Genomic DNA, 20,205 nt, shown 5'->3' with positions numbered 1-20,205 from the left:
GATTTTCTTAACATTTTCTTTTCTCTAGCTTGCTTTATTGTAAGAATATGGTATATAATACATATGACATACAAAATATGTGTTAATTGGTTATATTATTGGTAAGACTTCTGGTCAGCAGTAGGCTATTAGTAGTTAAGTCTTTGGGGAGTCAAAATTTATATGCAGATTTTTGGCCATATGGGGGTCAGCACCCCTAACCCCTGCATTGTTCAGGGGGCACCTGTAAATACAGACTCTCCCAAGGTGACCACAGAGGCATGAATGAGAGGTCTTTCCCCAAGCCCAGCCCAGATTCTTTTATGTGAAATCATTGCCCAGAGAAAACTCAGTGCTCCCAAATGAAAGCTGAGAATCTGGTTCTATGGTTTTAGATTGTTCCAGCCAATGTGGGAATCCAAGTCCACTCTAAGGTGTGAGCCCCTGTCCTACAATCGTGCTGGAGAGAGCACCCTTCCCATTTGGCTTCTCCTGTGCCCCAGAGCTGCATGCCTGCCATGCTCCCATGTGCTGAGCTGTACAGGACAGAGTGGGAGACTACTTGGGTACAAGCCCGCATGGCCTGCTAACTTCCACTCTCCCTCCCTGGCTTCACACTTCCTAGAGTGGAATTTGCCTAATTATAGGAAATAGCTGGGTGCAGCACTTATTAAAAATTGGACAAACCCAAATCAGCCAAAACTGATTTTAAAACAAATAGATATTTTTAAGAAAATAAAAGGAAATATTAATGTAATAGTGAATTGCCTATATTTTCACTCTTACATTACTTACTTTAGGGGAGTTGAAAGTTTCAACCCATAATCCCTTTCACTCTCATTTTCTAAGCAAGGACACATTTTGCCCATAGTCAAGATAAAGAGTCTCGACTGCTTCTGTTATAGCTTCTCTCCTTGCAGAGCAGAGGGTGGAAATTCAGACTGATTCTGTTTGTTCTACACCATGCTCCCTAAACTGTTGGAAAGCACCCCACAGCAGACATGGATTAGCGTATATTCCTAGACATGTATATAGACAGAAGACACGGGGCTTTGTAGAGATGATGCAGCCTAGAAGCAACTGGTCCCTTTCTTGGGTAAAGGAAGACTTCTAGTTGGGCAGACACAGGCAGCCTTTTTATACCAGAACATATCCGGAGTGCAGATAAACACACTTGACTGGATCTCCGGTTGGCAAATTACTGGACTTCTGTAAAAACATCAGAATAGAATAGACAAAGGAAGGTCAATTTGCTGGTGCCAGATTCTCATTAAGAAAATTTTAATGAAGCTGCATTTGTGTTTTTGGTTCGTAGGGGAAAATAAGCTGGTAGGGGACCTTCTGGTCTTAGGAGGAGCCACGTTATACGGTATCTCCAACGTCTGGGAAGAATACATCATCCGAACCCTGAGTCGAGTGGAATTTCTGGGGATGATTGGACTCTTCGGGGCTTTTTTCAGTGGAATTCAATTGTGAGTAAAAATAATAAGAAATTCAGACAGGAGAGACTCTTGGGGCTTATTCTAATTATTTTCATTAAGGTACAGTGGGTCTTTTTATTTTATAAAAATCAAGGCTGGAAACCTTTCACTAACCTCCTCCATGAAACCTGAAAACTCAATATTTTTCTTAGTAAATTTCTTCAAAACTAAAGAAGTTTATTATCAATGATTAGAAAACCACCTAGTTGACTTTGAACACAATTTACAAGAAAACAGTAGAAGTACATTGATTCTCCTAAGTCAGCCAGTGGTTTTACTTAGAGAAGTAGAATAACAAAGTATAAATGCCATGATGCACTTCTGAAAAGGGACACCTCCTTACTACTGACAACTCCTACTAGAAAACTTATAGTTTAAGTTGGTCCTTTCCTAAGTTTGCTCTTTTATTGCCCATGGATTTGCCTGAAGGAACCATATTTCAAATTCATCAATTAGAATAGTTTGGTGTTCCTCTTTTCCTTAAACAGATGAAGATGAAACACAGACATTCACCAAGCATCAGAAAGTCCAAAACACCAATTTTGCAGTAATCCTGCATTGGAGCATATAAGTCATCACTGACTAGTGCCTCAGAATTGTAGTGAGAGTAAGTGTCAGACAAAGCATACTTTTCCATCAATAAAGACCGTATGTTTTAGTTTCACATAAGGGGTGAAGAATGATGGTATGGTCCCCAGTCTAATTTCACCAAATCCTTTTCTACAAAGCAAGTAATTCTAATTTCACCAAATCCTTTTCTGCAAGGCAGGTGCTTTGTAATTGTTTTGGTTCAGTATCTGAAATTATTTATGGAAGATATTTTGGCATCACCTTAAACATGTTTTGCCAGTAGGCTGTTTCCAAGAATCCTCCAGATTTTGGTATCCCGAGATACAAGGGAAAAGCTCCATAGCAAACAAGGCACAAATATGGGGAAAGTCTCTGAAAAGGATTTATTTTTGATTGATTTTGAAAGTGGGATGGCACTTTAAAGTTCCTAAATTTGGTGCTTCAGCTTTGTGAGAGGAAAAGAAATTGCCTGGTTCAACTATTCATGGCCAACATTTTGTAGATAGATGGATCATTTTATGGATTATTATTCTTGAATCCAAAAAACATCATCAGATATCCAGTACTCATTTGCTTCAGGTACAGTCCATTCGAGCTAACGGAGCCCCTCAGCGCCACTGCTGCCAAAATAATGGAAGTGGCACGTGGCTGTGGATGGCAAATGGGGTGCACGGAGGGTATGCTGCAACCAACGTATTTCTGCTGGAGTGGGGCCAGCTTCCCCTCCGGGTCCTCTTCTAGAGCCGTGGTTCTCAAAGCATGTTTCTCTGGCCAGCAGCACCTGGCACCGCAGGAGACCTTGCCAGAGATGCACATCTATGGGCCCCACCCAGATCTGCTGAACGGTGAGATGGGGCACGAGAAACTGTTTCAACATGCTTTCCAGATGGCTTTTTTGTACCGTAAGGTTTGAGAACCACTGCCCTAGAGAATCCTCAATCAGAAAACTGACTTAAAACAACAACAACAACAACAAAAAACCGACAACAACAAACCTGGTTAAACCTGCAAGCACAGAAATTTTCCATACCTCACCATTGGCGTCTAAGCAAGAAGAAATCAAGGCCGCAGGCAGACTCTTTGGGGAAAAGGCCAGTGGAAGGTTGGAGCGCCACCATGCCCGCTGACACCCTCACGCTGCTGGCCACACCTTTGGGGGAAACCTCAGGCTGCCAAAGTAGACTTCCCTGGCCCTGGCCCAAGGTTATCTTTGCAATGTGGCTGGTTGTTTTGTGACTTGTATAAATCTGGTAAATGAAAAAAGAAGAAAAAAAAAAGGAGGACGCATTATAATCTTGCTCATCGGGTCTGCTTTCTTTGAATTTGCAGAGCCATAATGGAGCACAAGGAGCTGTTAAAGGTGCCCTGGGATTGGCAAATAGGTAAGGAGTTTGCTCACCTAAAAACGCTGTTTTTAGTCAACCTGAGGGATATGTTTGAAGAGTGGTGTGTGTGGGCATGGGGCAGGAACCCTGAAAGGGTTCAGAACGCAGAGGACAAAGGAAAATGAAATCCCTTGTCATTTTAGGAATTCTTGTACACAGCGGGAGACTAAACTGTGTGATTCATAATGTTTCCTAATTGAGCTTCTGCCCGTTATCATCGTCAAGATGCCATGAGTGTAGACACAGAAGTATGGTATTAGGTTAAAGACCAACCAGAAAGAGAAAATGCCCAGAGGCAGTGGTGGGACGTAAATGACAGCAATTTTCTCTAGTAAAGAAACACAAAACTGATGTGATCATCAAAAGTGGCAGTTTAGTAAAGGGGAAAAAAATGAACAAAAAGACATAAAAGAAAACAATGTAATGGGTGTTTTGAGCCCATAAAAACCTTTTCAGAAGGGAGCACTTTGCACATAAGAAATGGTTAATTGATCTCCGGGTGGACTTGGTGGAAAATACGAGACACGCTTGGAGCTAGTTAAGAGTCATCAAGGTTCCAGGTTCTCAGATTCCACCTGTTTCGAAAATCACTTTTCTCTTAAGAAAACAAAATAGGACAAGGATTTAAGATCCTGGGCGATTGCTATAATGATCACACGCAGGCCCTAAAAGGAAATGGCATTTAAAACCTTCTGCCTAGCTATCCCTTCAGTATCTATGCCAAGACGCATGGGGGCCAGCGGTGAGCACAGAGCTTGGCTTACAAGGGTGCTTGGAAAATGCTCGCACTGTGGATGTGGGTGCGAGGTGAAGCCAGATCGCCCACACTGAAGCTGGCTGCTGGAGCCACCTCCAGCGTATGTGAGTTTTGATGAGACTGACGGCTTCAGTCAAATTCTGCTTCCACCAGCAAGGACAGCAATGACATAAGCTTCCCGGCACCACTTCACCTACCCCCAACCTGGAAGCATCCAAGGCCAGCTTGCTGCTGACATAATCCCCCCTGAAGGCACCCAGCCAGCTACAGAATCGGGCATGACTCTCCCTGGGCGTTATTGCTAGTGACTTCAAGGGCTGACCAGCTCTTGTGTCTGTCACAGAATCCTGCCATTTATTTTCTTTTGAGTTTTGCTATAGAATGTTACCATTTAATGAAAATCACTAGAGGAGGGGGTGCGGGGAGGAGGGGAGGGGCAGCCGGGAAAGGAAACCAGCTGCAGGTTACAGATGCATTTGCCTTTGGGACTCTCGGAGCCAGGAAACAAAATGTGACCCGTACTTGGTAACACTTCACCCGCAGTGGTATAAATTCATTTCATAGTAATAGTCACAGCAATGATCGAAAATAATTTGTCCTCTAATGATACAGATGTCATGTGCATGTCCACCGAGGTCCTATTCTAACTCAGTTTTAGTTAAATGTGGCGTCAAAAGGTAGTTTTACTCTTAACTCTCCTATTGCCATTAAACTGTCAGTCCCCTGTAGTCCAAGCTGATGGAAGGCAGTATAAAAGGAATACGTTATAGAGCCATCAGTTTAATTCCTGGTTGGAAATGAGGCTGAAATGGGCAAGAAAGGAAGCCAGATGTTCATCCTTTTCTTTCCAAAGTGTCGATAGGGCTGGGTTTAAGATTTTTTACACGAGGGCTACCTCTGTCCTCGTTACCTCATCCTGACCAACTACACAGGGTCATGGTTTAGCTCAGTTCTGGGCATATAACATTCAGTGAATAAATGTTTACTAAATGAGTGAATGAGTGAATGGCAAGCAAAGGGGATGGGGCTTGTTCTGCCCTCTCTCATCTTTCAAAATATAGACAACAGCAAGGAAGTGGTGGGGCAATAGCGGGAGGTCTAGCCTTGACGTTGCTCTTTCTTTCTGGAGAACCGGGAGATGGCATACTAGCTCTGGGGACCGAGAGGCAAGGAGCTATCAGGTGGGAGTGAGCGTCCTCTCTGGCATCCCTGCACTCCTTGGGAAGTCACCCAAGAGTGCCGAGCTCTGATCGCTGTGTCTGGTGGAAAGCTCACAGCGTCTTAGTTAAGAGACCAAAATCTAAGACTCTTCATCTCCCACCATCTGTCAAAGTGTTTCTCTCCCTCCCCTCTGTCCACATCAGCAATCCCCCTCACACGGTCTCTTGGACAGCTCATGCGGTTGACATTTTAGCAAAGTAAAAAGATTTTTTTTCTACGGAGCAAGTGGGATAATAAATGTATTTTATATTTTCTGCACTTAGATTCCACTATTTTCCTATAACACTTGCAAGATCTGGAGAGTAATTCAAAGCAAGAAGACCACCTTTATTTTTGTGTGCTTTTTTTTTTTTAAAAGATTTTATTTATTTATTCATGAGAGACAGAGGGAGAGAGAGAGAGAGGCAGAGAGAGAAGCAGGCCAGGGAGCCCGATGCAGGACCAGATCCCAGGACTCTGGGACCATGACCTGAGCTGAAGGCAGATGCTTAACCATCTGAGCCACCCAGACGCCCTGTGTGCTTTATTTCTTTGTTTTACCCTACCCAACAGAGAGCCTGGGTCTGGTTATGTAATCGTTAAGTTCGAGTAAAATGTACGACCTAACAGCTCAAATGTCCTGTGGAGCAGGTGTGTTCAAATCACCGTCAGAAATCTAATAAATGGCTTCAACATTCCCTTTATCCCATTTACCATATTGTGTTAAAAGACGTGTGAACAAACACAAACTGATGTGAGAGCCAAACGTCAAAGAAAAGAAAAAGTGTGCTGTGGGTCATCAAGCACAGGTTCGTGGTATACAGGGGGCTCTTCTCAGCTCTGGTGGGTGATGCTCATTTTGGTTTTGGTTTTCTCCTGGAGGCCAAAGTAAGAGACTTGACCTTTCCCTGCAGATGGAGTAGCGGGACCACAGAGCGGAAAGGACCTTGAGTATAATTAAGAACGCACCCTTTTTACCAAGGTTGAATCAGTGGCCTGGGGAGGTGAGGCCACCAAGGAGGCACACGGCTGCCGGTGGGGGGGCGGGGATGGGTACAGATGTGCTCTCTCTGAGCAAGCCCCGCCCACCTCGGGCCCTTGGCCGACTTAGCCTGATGCATATGGGCTAAGAAGCCATCTTTAAGAATTAAAAATAATGTTTTAAAAATCTAGTATATTCAAAGGCAAGTGAAAGAACGTCAGTGGGGTCACAAAGGGATGAGATAAAATATATTCAGCACACACGGGCACACGCGTACATCATATCTAAAGGTATATCAGAAGTCATACATCATGTATCTGCCATGTATACATTATATAAACAATGAGATGCTCATTAGAATCACATTGGATGCTCCATCAAAGCCCTGTTTCTCTTCATAACAATTAAACAATATAGATTGGTGGTATGTGCTCAGAATTTAAAGTCTGGCAGCCTGTGTCCTGAGGGCAAGTTACTCAACCTCTGTATGCGGGTTTTTCCTGTTTATTCACAGATCTATCTGTTTCTGACCCTTCCTCTGCTCTGGATTGCAGAGGCTGACTCATGCAAACTACACGTTCCAGGCTGCCCTGTTAAGGGGCTTCCAACTAGATTTGGCCAATGGGAGGCAGTAGGAGGCTGGAGGGTGGGAGGAAGAAAGAAACCAGGGGGTGTCTCCCTGTTTCTCTCTGTTCGGGGTCAGGTCTCTAGAAATGGTTGAGTGCCCTCTGAGTGATTGATTGTACCTTTGCTGGGCTTTCCCCTTCTGACCCCTGGGAACATGGCTTCCTCCCTGGATCTCTCTAGTTCCAGGAGTGTGAATAACTTCCTGCTATTGCTAATCCTGATGAGGGTGCCTCATCATCCCCTTTCCCCTTCTCTCCCACTCAAGCACCTTTGTGACTTATGCCGCATATTAAATATCTTCTATTGAACCTGTGGTATGGACTGTTTCTTAACTGATCCACTCTATTAGCCTATTTCCTTCCCTGTATAAAAAGGGTAACAATAGTAACGGTGTTCTATGGTTATAGATATTAGTTAATGCATCTAAAGTACATGGCATGTAACAAGCACACAATCGATATGAACCGATAGTATTCTTTCTAGTTTCTTTAACTTAAATCTCTTTAGTGCGTGAGGACAACAGCTACCACATGCTATCTTTTGAGAGAGAGAGCATTGCAAAGAAGAAATGGCTATACACGTACCTTGTCTGTAAAGGTAGTTGTTGCAGCCATTATATATAGCTGCCAGTCAAAAACTTACTCAGTTCATTTGTTTGATCACATGGATTGTTTGACTGAAAACCCCGCATGGACAGCACATTGGGTCTTCAGATGTATTGCGAACATCCACGAACTAGCTCACGTCCACCTCCGAACAGCACATTAGCAAATTGCACCAACACTGCCTCCCCATTTCAGCGTGATCATGAGTTCATGTGGCTGACTACGCTCTGCTCGCAAAACAGGATGTTCCCACGCGAAAACATTGGTTGACCTAGCAAAGCGGTGAACTGTGATGGCATAGATATTCCATCCCTGTCCCCCTAAATTTAATTCCTGTAGTTTTTAAATATAGGCTTAGAGTGCTTAAGCTTGAAGCACCCTGACGTCTCCTGATGAGTAGAGCGAAACTCTGCGGTGGATCTAGTTCTCTCCTCTCCGTGGCTCACCAGTCAGACGGTCACCGCTTCTCTGAGCCCGCTAATTATATATCCAGCTCCTTCCTGGACAGATCCTCTTGGGTGATGTGTAAGCGTCTAAAACTAACGTGTGCAACACAGAGCTTTTTATTTCCCCTGAAAACCTGTCCTCTCTCCATTCTCTGCATCTCGGTAAATGGTGCTATAGTTCACCCAGTTTCTAAACTAACCAGAAACTCATGAGAACCCATGGGTATCGTTGCTGGCCCCTTTCTCCAGCCTATCACCAGGGCTTGCTGAATGTCCCCAGACCCAGCCACTCTCCTCCATCTCCACTGCCATCCCGAGCAGAGCCACCAGCCTCTCTTGCCTGGACTAGGACACTGCCCTTCTCGCCGGTCCTCCATGCTTTCTCCCACCGGTCCCTTCTCGGCATAGCAGCCAGAGTCCTCGTTTAAGGATGAGGGTCTGGTGTTAGCCACCTGCTACCAGCTCAATGGCTTCCTCTTACAACTAGAACAAGATGTCGATTTCCTTCCTAGACCTACACAGCCCTGCGTAATCCATCCTCTGCCTAATTTTCCACCCTCATCCCTTCCCACTGCCCCATTCTGTTCATTCTGCACAGATGTCCTGGCCCCTGGCAGCTCCAGGAACACATGAGGCCCTGTCATCAGGGTTTTTCATTTGCAGATCTCCTTGCCTAAAATGTTCTTGCCCTGGCTCCTCCCTGGCCATCTCCTTTCAGTCCTTCAGCATTCAAAGGAAATGCCGCTTGCACAAAGAAGCCTTAGCTAGTCACCCTTAATGAAGCAAACCCCCTGCCATTCCCTAAAATGAACGTTTTTTTTCCCCCGTCTTAGCATTAAAGCAACCCTAAGGTTCTCCTCTATTCTGTTTTCCATTGCTTGGCTAGCTGAGGGTAGAGTAGGTCCTCAGGGAATACATGGTTGAATAATTGAGTGAATATAAAACGTCAGATCCCACATGTGAGAGTCTACAGTGTGCCAGGTAAGGTGATGGAAGGGTAGGATTCTGGAGCTTTTGAGCTCAATCATATTTAATTTAAATCAGTGATGCAATTAAAAAAAAAAAAAGGCTCTGGTGCCTGGACTATGTTCTGACCAAGTTTGATTTTTAGTGGAGTTTTAGTAGATTAAGGATATAGCTTGTTCTTCATCTTTTAATCCCAGATTTTTTGAAGGAATACTGAATTAATTTTATGTCTTTTCCTGCACTGATCATAAATTAGTTAGTACTGCACTTTTAGTAACTTGGTTAAAAAGAAAATGAATTATAAGTAGCATGAAATCCAATTACAGGAGAATTGACTGTTTTTAGGGAATTAGAACTTGTGATGGAGTCAGAAGCTATCTGATATTAGTATCGCAGAATATCCGCAAGAGGACTTCTACTTGACCGAGCAAGGAAAGTGGTTCTTCCAGTTTCCTCTTAGGGCATTTCCACCACACTAGAGGGGGCTATTGTACTGAGTTTGCTTACTTAAAGTTCAGAATAATCTTTTCATATAGATTTGATGTGGCTTTCCTTAAACTGAGAATCAGAAATGTATAGGATGATATTTATGCCCTTATATAGTTTTCATATGGGAAAACCAAATTTCTCTTCGGAGGAATCACTTGTATTCATAGTCAAAGGACTAGGTGTCCAGTACCTACTAAATCCTCCGCAATTCACAGGATTCAGACGAAGCAATCATCTCACAGCCCACACCAGACATATTTACTCAAGGATTCCTTTGGAAAGGTTGGATGCTTTTATTATATTAAAATGCCCAAAGATCCACTGAATTATGTTACTTATGCTTATTCTTTGCTTTATTTTGTCAAGGTAGAGAATGAGCATTATTTTTGTACATTTGTATTGTATCTTGACCTAGTAAAAGGTAAACCAAATTCTGCATTTAGCCATAAACTCCTGCTTGGGACCCGGCAAAATTGTGTACTTATGGAATTAGTACTAGCAATTGTATATCTAGTTATATTGAGAGAGAATTTTAGAGGATGAGAGGCTGACCATATGGCATTTTAGGGACTTTTTTTTTAGTCTTTCTGTTTTACACTTAGTTCTCTGATGGTCTATGAAGCACGTACCTAACAACTTCTAAAACAGCAGGGCCTACATGTGAGAACCCGCAGTATGCTAGGGAAGATGAGGAGGAAGTGGGACTCTGTTTAATGGGGTATAGGACTGAGCAGGATGCACAATCTGGAAGAAATTCACAGGTCATCTTGTGCTTGGAGAATGAAGTGGTCTGCCCAAGGCCACCCAGTTAGGATTCCAATTCTGACTTAGTCCACATCTCTGTGATATGTAAGCCCTTCCATCTTGAGGGCTACGTAGTTATTCATCACTGTGAGCAATACGTGGAACCCAGTAGTTTTGTTCCCATTTTGCAAACAAAAAAGAGAGTAAAAAAAAAAAAAAAAACACTTTAAAAGACATAGATAGTAAAAGTAGAGTACAGCACCACTGGAAGTAGAATTAAGAAGGCTTGACCCCATATTCGGACTCTAGCCACTAAGAGGCACTCCTTCCCAGAAAAGGCAAAATATCAGCTATGTGGTGCGGAGCAGAAAGTTCATTTTCCACATGAAGATTTTTACTTTTTATTTTATGTTTTAGCTGTCTATTACCCAATAATAAAATCCGTTAGCAGACTGAAGAAAAACTCCTGTGTGCGAGGTAAACGGTGCACGCCGGCCCCCTTCTCCCACGCGCTGGGGTTACTCAGAGGCCCCGGAGGAGGCTGTCAGTCACTTCTCTTTCCTCTCCCCTCAGGACTGCTCTACGTTGGCTTTAGCGCCTGCATGTTTGGTCTCTACAGCTTCATGCCAGTCGTCATAAAGAAAACCAGCGCCACTTCGGTCAACCTCTCCCTGCTCACAGCAGATTTGTACAGCCTGTTCTGCGGACTGTTTCTCTTCCACTACAAGGTAAGTTGAGTCAGTGCTCCTCTGTGAAGACAATACTTGGTGGGAAATATCACATATAGGTGGAAATGCCCTGCAGTAGAATGCCCCTTTTGTGCAGACAAGTGGGAGTGCAACTCTGTTGCGCTCACCCCCCCCCCCCCGCCCCGCCCCGGGATCTAGGTATTCACATTTCCACTGGAACACAGAGGCAACATTTTGTCACAAGAGACCAGTAACCACAGGCACTTGAAAGGGAAAAAGATAAAGGAAGGGCTTTTGGATCGTGGGAGACAGTTTTTTCTGATACCATTCACCCCAGAAGCTTACTCTTTTTCCAGCCTAAAGCTAGGAAGATTTGTACAATTCCCAAACTAGAACCACAAAATGGATTCTACCAAAGGCACTGGCAGGGTACATTCTCATTGGAGCAAAGATCCAGTGCCTGCAATTTCTGTTTTGCAGATATTTTTATAGCAGGCATGAATGGGAAATGCTAATGCACTCGAAATATTGTTTCTTCACCGAAAGATTAGGGGTTGGAGTAAATGAATGCAGAGAACTTGTGAAGCATTTACAGTTCAAGATATCAGCCCAAGGAAAAGAAGGAAGTGTTCTGTCTAAAGATAGCAGTCTCTTCAAATGCAAGACTACCCACACGCTCACCCACGGCAGGCAGGACTCATCCGTTATGGCTCACTGAAGTCAGATGCCATCTTGTAAACACCGCGCTCACTTCAGACATTAACAACTGATTAGGATTGGTATAGGAGAAGAGACCCATTTCCCATTCCTTAACTTGTCCTATAAGATAAGGGTCAGCGGGGACTATGACCAGGGTGAAAATGGACGAGTATGAAGTATCCAAACCAGGTAAGACCAAACTAGGACAGGGAAAGAGGAGTGGCAGAAGAAAGAGATATTACTCCAACCACTTCTAGCCAAGGGCTTCATCAGTGATGTTACAGTTAACACCACCAGCCCATGGGTGTGGCCAGCTGATGCCTCTCGGTGGGCAGGGCATCTTCAACCAGGTCAAACTGGGTTTGGAGGTTCCCTGAGAAGCGCTGAGCTAGAGGGAGTATGTACTTGAGATGACCCGAGGTAAAGCAGCGGAAGTGAATATTCGGAAATATGACTGGCTAAGCCAGTCATAGCCAGGAGCCAGACTAAGTAGGGCAGGCAGGGGTGGAAAAGCGGTCACAAACAAGGTTAGCAGAGAGGACCAGAAGCAGATCTGGAAGACGAGAGGTGGAGAAAATGGCCATGGCAGAAGACAGGGATAATGTGCCCAGTCCCTATTTTACAAGGAGCCCTGTGCCCAGTGTGGTGGCCAAAATGACAGCTGAAAGAAATGGTGTAGGACTAGACAGGCTTTATACATCTTTTGTGATTAGTTTTGTCTAGATGGTCCCATCTCTGTCTCCTGAGCACACCCTGGTCCTCACTAGGGCAGAAAGAAAAGTCACAGCCCATTCCCCCATTGCTCCCCGCTGCACAGCTGGGAGGACCAGCTTCTCTGAGAAGCCCCCGGCAACACACCCAACTCTTTTCCAGAGCCCTGGTCTTACGGTACGGCACAGTGGCCGTCATTTTTCTTCTCTATGCTACGGTCAGGCATCCACAGCTAGTGTGTTCCCAAGTGTGACTTGGATTGCCAGCAGTGATTCCTGTGGCTGTTTCGATAAGCTCCTGAACTAGACAGATCTCCTGAATCCTCCTTAAGGAAAGATGACTGGAACCTATTCTGACTGAGGACCGCAGGTGCTTCTTGAGCAGCCAAAATCCAGTCCGGTCCTCAGAATCCCTCATAGCAGCCTTCCCAAGAGTCTCCTTTCCCCAGAAGGACTGGCTCACCCTTCAGATCCATGGGCCACACCTCTGAGCCACAGAACCTGAATCTGGGGATGTGTCTGGGGAAGTCTGCACTATTACTAGGCTCCCCTGTGAAGCTGATGTTCTCTGACAGCTGGAAGGGACACCTGAAGAGCGCCCATTCCTATTGGAGTGTCTCTCCTTACGCTTGCACTGACATCCGGTTAGACCTGGGGCTCTCCTCGTGAACGAGCGTCAGTTCTAACTCTCTGCCATCCATCTTCCCCTCCCAGGCTTTGTGGGCTACTACTTACTTAGGATAAGGAAGTTTGCTGAAGAGGAAGCCATGTAGTAACCCTTCATCATGCCATCAGAAGGGAGGCTGTGTTAGCTGAAAATTGTGTTCATCAATTTGGAGGTGTCATGGCTGTTTTTATTTCTTAAAGCAATGTTTCACTATATACATATATTGTGTTGCTATCTAACAGATACATTTCTTTAATGCAGCGATGGATTCAACACAATAAGTATTTTCTCTAGTTAAAATTGATTCCTATTGTCTTTTTTTAAAATTAAACTTTCAAGATAATAATGGATTCACATGCAGTTTTAAGAAATAATACAGGGAGATCCCCATTTGCCTTTTACCTAGTTTCCCCCATTGGTAACATCTTGCAAAACTATAGCACAACGTAAGGATATGAACACGAAGGCCATGGGCACACAGAGCATGTTCACCCCCACGAGGGCTCACATTGCCTTTCACAGCCATACCTACCTGCCTCTCACCCACCTCCGTACTGCCGCAAAGCCTCGCTTCTGTTCTCCATCTCTCTAAATTTGTCACTTCAAGAATGGTAGGTACAGTATATAACCTTTTGGGTTTGACTTTTTTCACTCAGCATAATTCTCTAGAGATTCATCCAGATTGTTTCGTATGTCAGTGGCCCATTCCTGTTTATTGCTGAGCACTATTCAATGATATGGATGTACCACGATTTATTTAACCATTCCCTCAGTGAAGGACATCTGGGTTTTCTCTATTGGGGGCTATCACAATAAAGCGGCTCTGAATATTTATGTACAGGTTCTTCCATGAACAGTTTTCGCTCTGAAATAAACACCCAAGAGTCCAATTGCCAGGCGTATGGTCGTAACATGTTTAGTTTTATAAGAAACTGCCAGACTGCTTTCCAGAGAGGTCTGTTGTCTATTAGAAATACATATTCATCGTGAGAAAGTCAGAAAATACAGATAAGTACTGTTACACATTGGTATGATTTTATAGTATATATGTTAATTTTATGGTAACCAATATTACAATATAGACAATGCTCTACTTCTTTCCCTTCACTCTCATTGTACTTAGAGTTGACTCCTCACCTCTTAGTTCTTGAATACACACTGCCTTGTAGTGTTCTTTAATTGTTTTATGAACAATGGTATTTATTATCTGCAAAAAAATAAGTTAAATACTCAACTTAAATCTAAAAATTAAAAAAAAATCTTCCCTTTGCCTATTTTCTAAAAGAATCTTCCAATCAGTGCTTCAATTTGCAGTCAAATAGTCATTGTTTGGAAAATCCAGTATTTTTTTTTTCTGGGATCCAACTTACCTGCCTCTGAAATTGGCCTTGGGCTTCCCAGAGATGGGAGGTGCTCTAGAGCTGGGGAGAAGGGTGGGTCTGAGTGGCTTGTAAGTTTCCCACTACAGCCGGATGGGCCATCTCAGAAAATTGATTTTTTAAATAATGCTTATTGGAGGTACCTTTATCATTATGAGCATTTTCTAGTCAATGGAAAAATCTTGGCAAATTTTACAAAATTCAAAAATGGTGATGTCAGGGGATGGAGCGTGTGTGTGTGTGTGTGTGTCTGTGTTTTGGGATGGGGAAAAGGTGGTTATATTTTCATGTGTCTTCTTTGAAGAAATGTCTATTTAAATTTCTTTCCAATTTTAATTTGGTATTTGTTTTTTAATCATTGATTGTAATATTTCTTTATATATGTTGGGTGGTATACACCTATCAGATATATGATGTGTAAATATTTTCTCCCACTTGGTGGTTTTTTTTTTTATTTTCTTGTTAGTTTCCCTGGAAGCATAAAAGTTTTTAATTTTGATGAAGTCCAATTTATCGATCTGGTTATACTTTTTAAAACATGAAAGGAACCAGGCCAAATCCCACCATGGACCCCGGGGCCACCAAGTCTTCCCTGATGGTCCCCAACAGTACCCCTGTCCAGGGCTGCTCAGTAGTGATTGCCAGTTACCTCAAATTGCCTGCTCTGAGGGGATGGATGAAAGTCACAGCCTAATGAAGAGAAAATCCAGTTCAGGGAGGGAGACTTTAACTATGTAAAGAGTGTAGTGGGGAAGAGAGTTTAAGCCAGTGACCCTCAACTTCGGCTGCACATTGGGATCACCTGAGAGTTTTAAAAATACTGATGCTTGGGTCCCACTCCCACTGATTCTGATTTATGCAGTCTGCAGTACACCCTGGGCTTGAGATTTCTAAAGGCTCCCTAGATGATCCTGTTATGCGGCTGCAGGCATGTGGACCTAGGACCAAAGGGCAAAGATTATAAGATTATGGCTAAATATAAGGAAATCTTGTTAGCATTTAGTCATCCGAAAGTGGAATTGACTGTCTTGGGAGTTCTTTTCGCTGGAGGAAGCTGGACAAGAATGCGAGAGGAACAATGTGGAGGGGCCTCCCACTTCAGTACTGAGGATTGACCAGGGACCTCTGAGATCTCATTTGGTTTTACTACAGTCTGCACGTATAGTTTATTCCTTCCCTTAATCATGGTGCCTTTACTCTAAATAACCTTCTGGTCGGGTTATAAATATCTGCAAGTTGAAAGGGGAGGGCTATTTGCTCACGGATGTTGCTTACCCAGGCAGAACTAAATGATTAAATGAACCTCTCCTGCCCAACATTGATTATTTGCTTTTTCTCACTTTCCACCCTTGGAAAAAAAATCCATTCCCTTCCCCACCCATCAGTCCACTGTCTGCACCTTCTCTGCCTCTTTTGAGTGCTGATTGCCGTGCTGACTGGACAATGAAGCCCCACGTCCCAAGGAAGCAAATGACTGGATCCTGCATTAGATGCCCTGCATGGCGTAGCGCTCTCACAAACTCTATTTTACAAGACTTTTGAGAAGTGGTTATATATGTCTGTTCTTATTACCTGACAACAGTATTGAATCCAGAACACTAAATCCATAGCAATCCATGGAAGGTATAGGAAATTAGTTTTATTGGGCCTCAGAGGTCCCCCAAAACCAAACCCAGGAAGGGATTTCCATGAGAGCTTTACAATTTGATGGTGTGTTGGCTTTTCAAGGTTAAAGCTCGATCAGTTATGAACTCTATCCCCTTAGTATTTATTGTACAAACAGGACACTTTTGAAATAGAAAGGATTCGATTCCTATGGCTGCTCAAACGAATTACCACATAGTTAGTGACTTACACCAACACAGATTTATTATCTTACAGCATAGGAGGTCAGAAATCTCACTGGGCTAAAATTGTGGAGAGCTGTGTGGCTTCTGGAGGCTCTAGAGGAGAATCTGTTTCCTTGCACTTTCCAGCTTCTGGAGGTGGTCTGCAGTCCTTGGCTCGTGGCCCCTTCCTCTATCTGGAAAGCCAGCAGGATAACATCTTCAAATTTGACCCTGTGGGAGAATCTGGGGCCTACCCAGATCATCCAGGTTAATCTCTCCAGCTCCTTGATTTAATCACATCTGCAGAGTCCCTTTTACCACATAGAGTAATGTATCCAGAGGAGCCAGGGATTAGGATGTGAAGGGGGCCATTATTCCACCTACCACAAGAGGAGTATTAATAATTACACCAAGACAAGTGAGGGTACGTTGGCACCAAGCCGGGCCAGCTGGGACATGTTGCTCTGCTCTTTAGAAGCTGCATCTGGTCAATGAAGACACATTCTCCACCTAGACAGACACTGTGCTCTGTGAATTTCCCGACTGATTTTTTTTTTCAGGTCTTTAAATTTTTTATTGTTATGTTAATCACCATACATTACATCATTAGTTTTTGATGCAGTGTTCCATGATTCATTGTTTGCGTATAACACCCAGTGCTCCACGCAGAACGTGCCCTCCTTAATACCCATCACCAGGCCAACCCATCCCCCCACCCTCCCCCCCTCTAGAACCCTCAGTTTGTTTCTCAGAGTCCATCGTCTTTCATGGTTCATCTCCCCCTCCAATTTACTCCCCTTCATTCTTCCCCTTTTTAAAGTCGTTCTGGTTACCTGCTCATATGTGACTTTAGCAAAGAGAACACTCAGTCATGCGTGGAGGAAACGGATTGGGGCGGGAGGGCCACTGGATGTCTCTTGGGTGAAGTATGAATTCAGCAGCCTGGGGTGACAAACAGAGCACGGCCTGCCAAGTCAAAGGAGCCTGGGTATAAAGTGTGGCTTCTTTTTACACTTTAAGTACTTTGGGACATTTATTCTTTCCCAACTCCAAGGTGATAAGACCTACCTTATGGAGTTTTTGAAGGGAGTAGATAATGTATAAATGGCGACCAGTCTTGATGCATTTCTCTGATTAAATGTATGTCTCAGAATTAGTAATCCCTGCCTCATTCCACTTTTAAGGTACTAACTTATTTTAAGATTTTGTAACTAGGTGTAGCTTTTAACAATTTTTTGTGAGTTTTTCTTTTACTCCTTGTTGGAAAAGGCAAAACTGGTTCTCATGCATACAAATTTAGAAAATATTATATCCATCATTTTCAGCTGAATTCCTTGATTCCCTCATTGCTTACAATAGAATTTTTAGGTGATAGCCATAAATACAAAGCTTTTGGGGGCTGTTAAAATAAAATGCCAATACATTCTTTTACAATATGCCATCATATGCTGAACATTCTTCAGGAAAATAGCAGCCAATGTTGAATATGCAGAATATTCCCTTTTGTTTGACATTTAAAATAGAAAATGGCTTACTTCACACATTTTGCTACTTTTTCAAGGCTTAATACTGCCACAGAATAGCTATAATAAAGTTGAGAGTAATTTCATAAGAAGTGGTTATTTTTCTAGCTGTATCAAAATAAACATGAAATTGATAGAAAAGAAATGAACATCGTAAGTTCTCTCCAAGTTCCCTTTAAACTCTCCCCTAGACCACTGACTTATATGGTTCCCCACATTGAGCAGCCTGAAACCACAGGTGATCTTGTTGGAAGAGTAACATTTTAGGAAAGTAAGGGCTCCATAAAAACTTATACTCTTACATTGGGAAAATGTTTTTGTCATCCAAACATTCACTAAAAAAAGGGGGAGAGGGGCGCCCGGATGGCTCAGTCGTTAAGCGTCTGCCTTCGGCTCAGGTCATGCTCCCAGGGTCCTGGGATGGAGCCCTGCATCGGGCTCCCTGCTCAGCGGGAAGCCTGCTTCTCCCTCTCCCACTCCCCTGCTTGTGTTCCTGCTCTCGCTAACTCTTTCTCTGTCAAATAAATAAATAAAAAATCTTAAAAAAAAAAAAGGGAGAGAGAAATTTCAAAATCCTGTGTCCAACGAGTCTACTTCAACTATTCTGGGTGATGTGATTCATGTGAATTTTTTAGAATTTCATCTGTATGTGTTCATTAGACAACATGCTGCATGGTTTGGCTTCATCTTTATACCCGATAAATTTTTTATAATTGCTGTGAGTTGTTTTTGACAAATAATCATAAAAGTTTCTTACATTGTCAACTACCTATTCTAGCAATCCAGATTACATCCTCAGAGGACGGGTGTAGAGTCTCATGATCCTCCCTGACCCCATCTGCCAGCCACTAAAAATTTCATCCCACATGTGCCAGTTTCTCTTACTGGTTTTGTTGTTCTTATTGTTGTTCTTGTTGTTATAAGAAATTTGGCAAGAAAAGTTTAATACCCTGGATGTGGGGGATAATTTAATAACATATGACTATACACAAAATTTAAAAGAACTTCATTCAGCAAATATTTATTTATTCTATGCCTGCTATGTGCCAGGCACTGTTTTGGTGCTTAACTTTTCATTTATAAATAAAGATGACAAGAACATCCAAAATTACCAGGTGGATTAATGCAAAGGCTAAGATTCCAAACCAATGAAACTTGAATAGACCAGCCATCTCAAGCATCCTGAACATCTGAGTGCCAATGCCAGAGAATTTGCAGAGATTGCGTTAACAGTGGAATCTTTCATTAGCTGTGGATCAGAATCTGGAGGCAAGCAACCGTGTTGATCCTCTGCAGTGCTGAGCAATTTGAGTAATGGAACTGCACTTGAAAAGCCAGGTCAGGCAGCCTCAGCCCTGTGGCAGCCGCTGAGGATAAAAGCAATAGTGCACATCTTCCTTACAAAAATACCCTCATAAGCAGCTTGCTGTATTTCTTTTTGTAAGAATGGCATCTTCAAAGGCTATGATTTTTAAGTTTATAGTACTAAAATATGATTATAAATGGAAGGTTTTTAAATTAATACTTAGCCTTTATGACTCTTTATATTTTTTATTTTTTTAAAAGATTTTATTTATTTATTTGACAGAGAGAGACACAGCAAGAGAGGGAACACAAGCAGGGGGAGTGGGAGAGAGAGAAGCAGACTCCCTGTGGAGCAGGGATCCATCCCAGGACCCTGGGATCACGACCTGACCCGAAGGCAGACACTTAACGACTGAGCCACCCAGCCGCCCCATTTTTTTTTATTTTTTAAACTGTCACTGGTGAGTAGGGAATTGGAGAAATTGGCATCATTGAGGCCGCAAAGCATTTCACATGAAATACTGAGGTGATAGAGCAATGAATGTTTGAACTTGGTTTCCCCCTGCCTGAAAAGTCAGTACAGTGTCTTTTGAGATCGCCATCTTTCTTTCTTTCTTTTTTTTTAAAAGATTTTATTTATTTATTTGACACACAGAGAGAGAGATAACAAGAGCAGGAACACAAGCAGGGGGGAGCAGGAGAGGGAGAATCAGGCTTCCTGTGGAGCAGGGAGCCCGATGTGGGGCTCAATCCCAGGACCCTGGGATCATGACCTGAGCCAAAGGTGGACACCCAACAACTGAGCCACCCAGGCGTCCCAAGATGGCCATCTTTCTAAATTAGCTAGGGTAAGTGTTGCTAGCTTCTCTGGGTGGGAGAGAGTGCTTCCCATGCAGCCATTCAGAAACCCAGACTCCTTCCATCTTGTGGCTCTGCCATCCTCGTGGGTAGGGATTAACAAACTGTGATCTGTGAGCCAGCCCCTTTTTTTGTCGAATATAGTTTTATTGGAGTGCACCTGTGCCCATTTCTTTATATATTAACCACAGCTGCTGTTGCTCTACAGCAATAGCTTTGAGTAGTTGTGACAGAATTGTGTGACCTACGTGCCTAAAATATTTACTATCTAGCCCTTTAAGAAAAAATTTGCCAGCTCCTGAGCTAGGTTTTTGG

General features: G+C 43.2%; 1 protein-coding gene across 1 annotated transcript in view; it reads left to right on the top strand.

The window, feature by feature from the left end:
* The window catches only part of SLC35F1 (solute carrier family 35 member F1), a 383,792-nt gene that overhangs the window by 345,980 nt on the left and 17,607 nt on the right, over positions 1 to 20,205 (top strand). Inside the window, exons 5-7 of the mRNA XM_028117096.2 lie at positions 1,295 to 1,451; positions 3,360 to 3,412; positions 10,805 to 10,959. Of these exons, the coding sequence (XP_027972897.1) occupies positions 1,295 to 1,451; positions 3,360 to 3,412; positions 10,805 to 10,959 (365 nt within the window). The remainder of the gene's footprint in view (positions 1 to 1,294; positions 1,452 to 3,359; positions 3,413 to 10,804; positions 10,960 to 20,205) is intronic.

The sequence above is a fragment of the Eumetopias jubatus genome, unplaced genomic scaffold (assembly GCF_037043125.1).
Source record: "Eumetopias jubatus isolate StellerSeaLion01/CBP00866 unplaced genomic scaffold, mEumJub1_p1.0 scaffold_6, whole genome shotgun sequence".
NCBI classification, from domain to species: Eukaryota; Metazoa; Chordata; class Mammalia; order Carnivora; family Otariidae; genus Eumetopias; species Eumetopias jubatus.
Note: the sequence above shows the minus strand (reverse complement) of the source record. Positions and strands in the feature narration are given on the sequence as shown.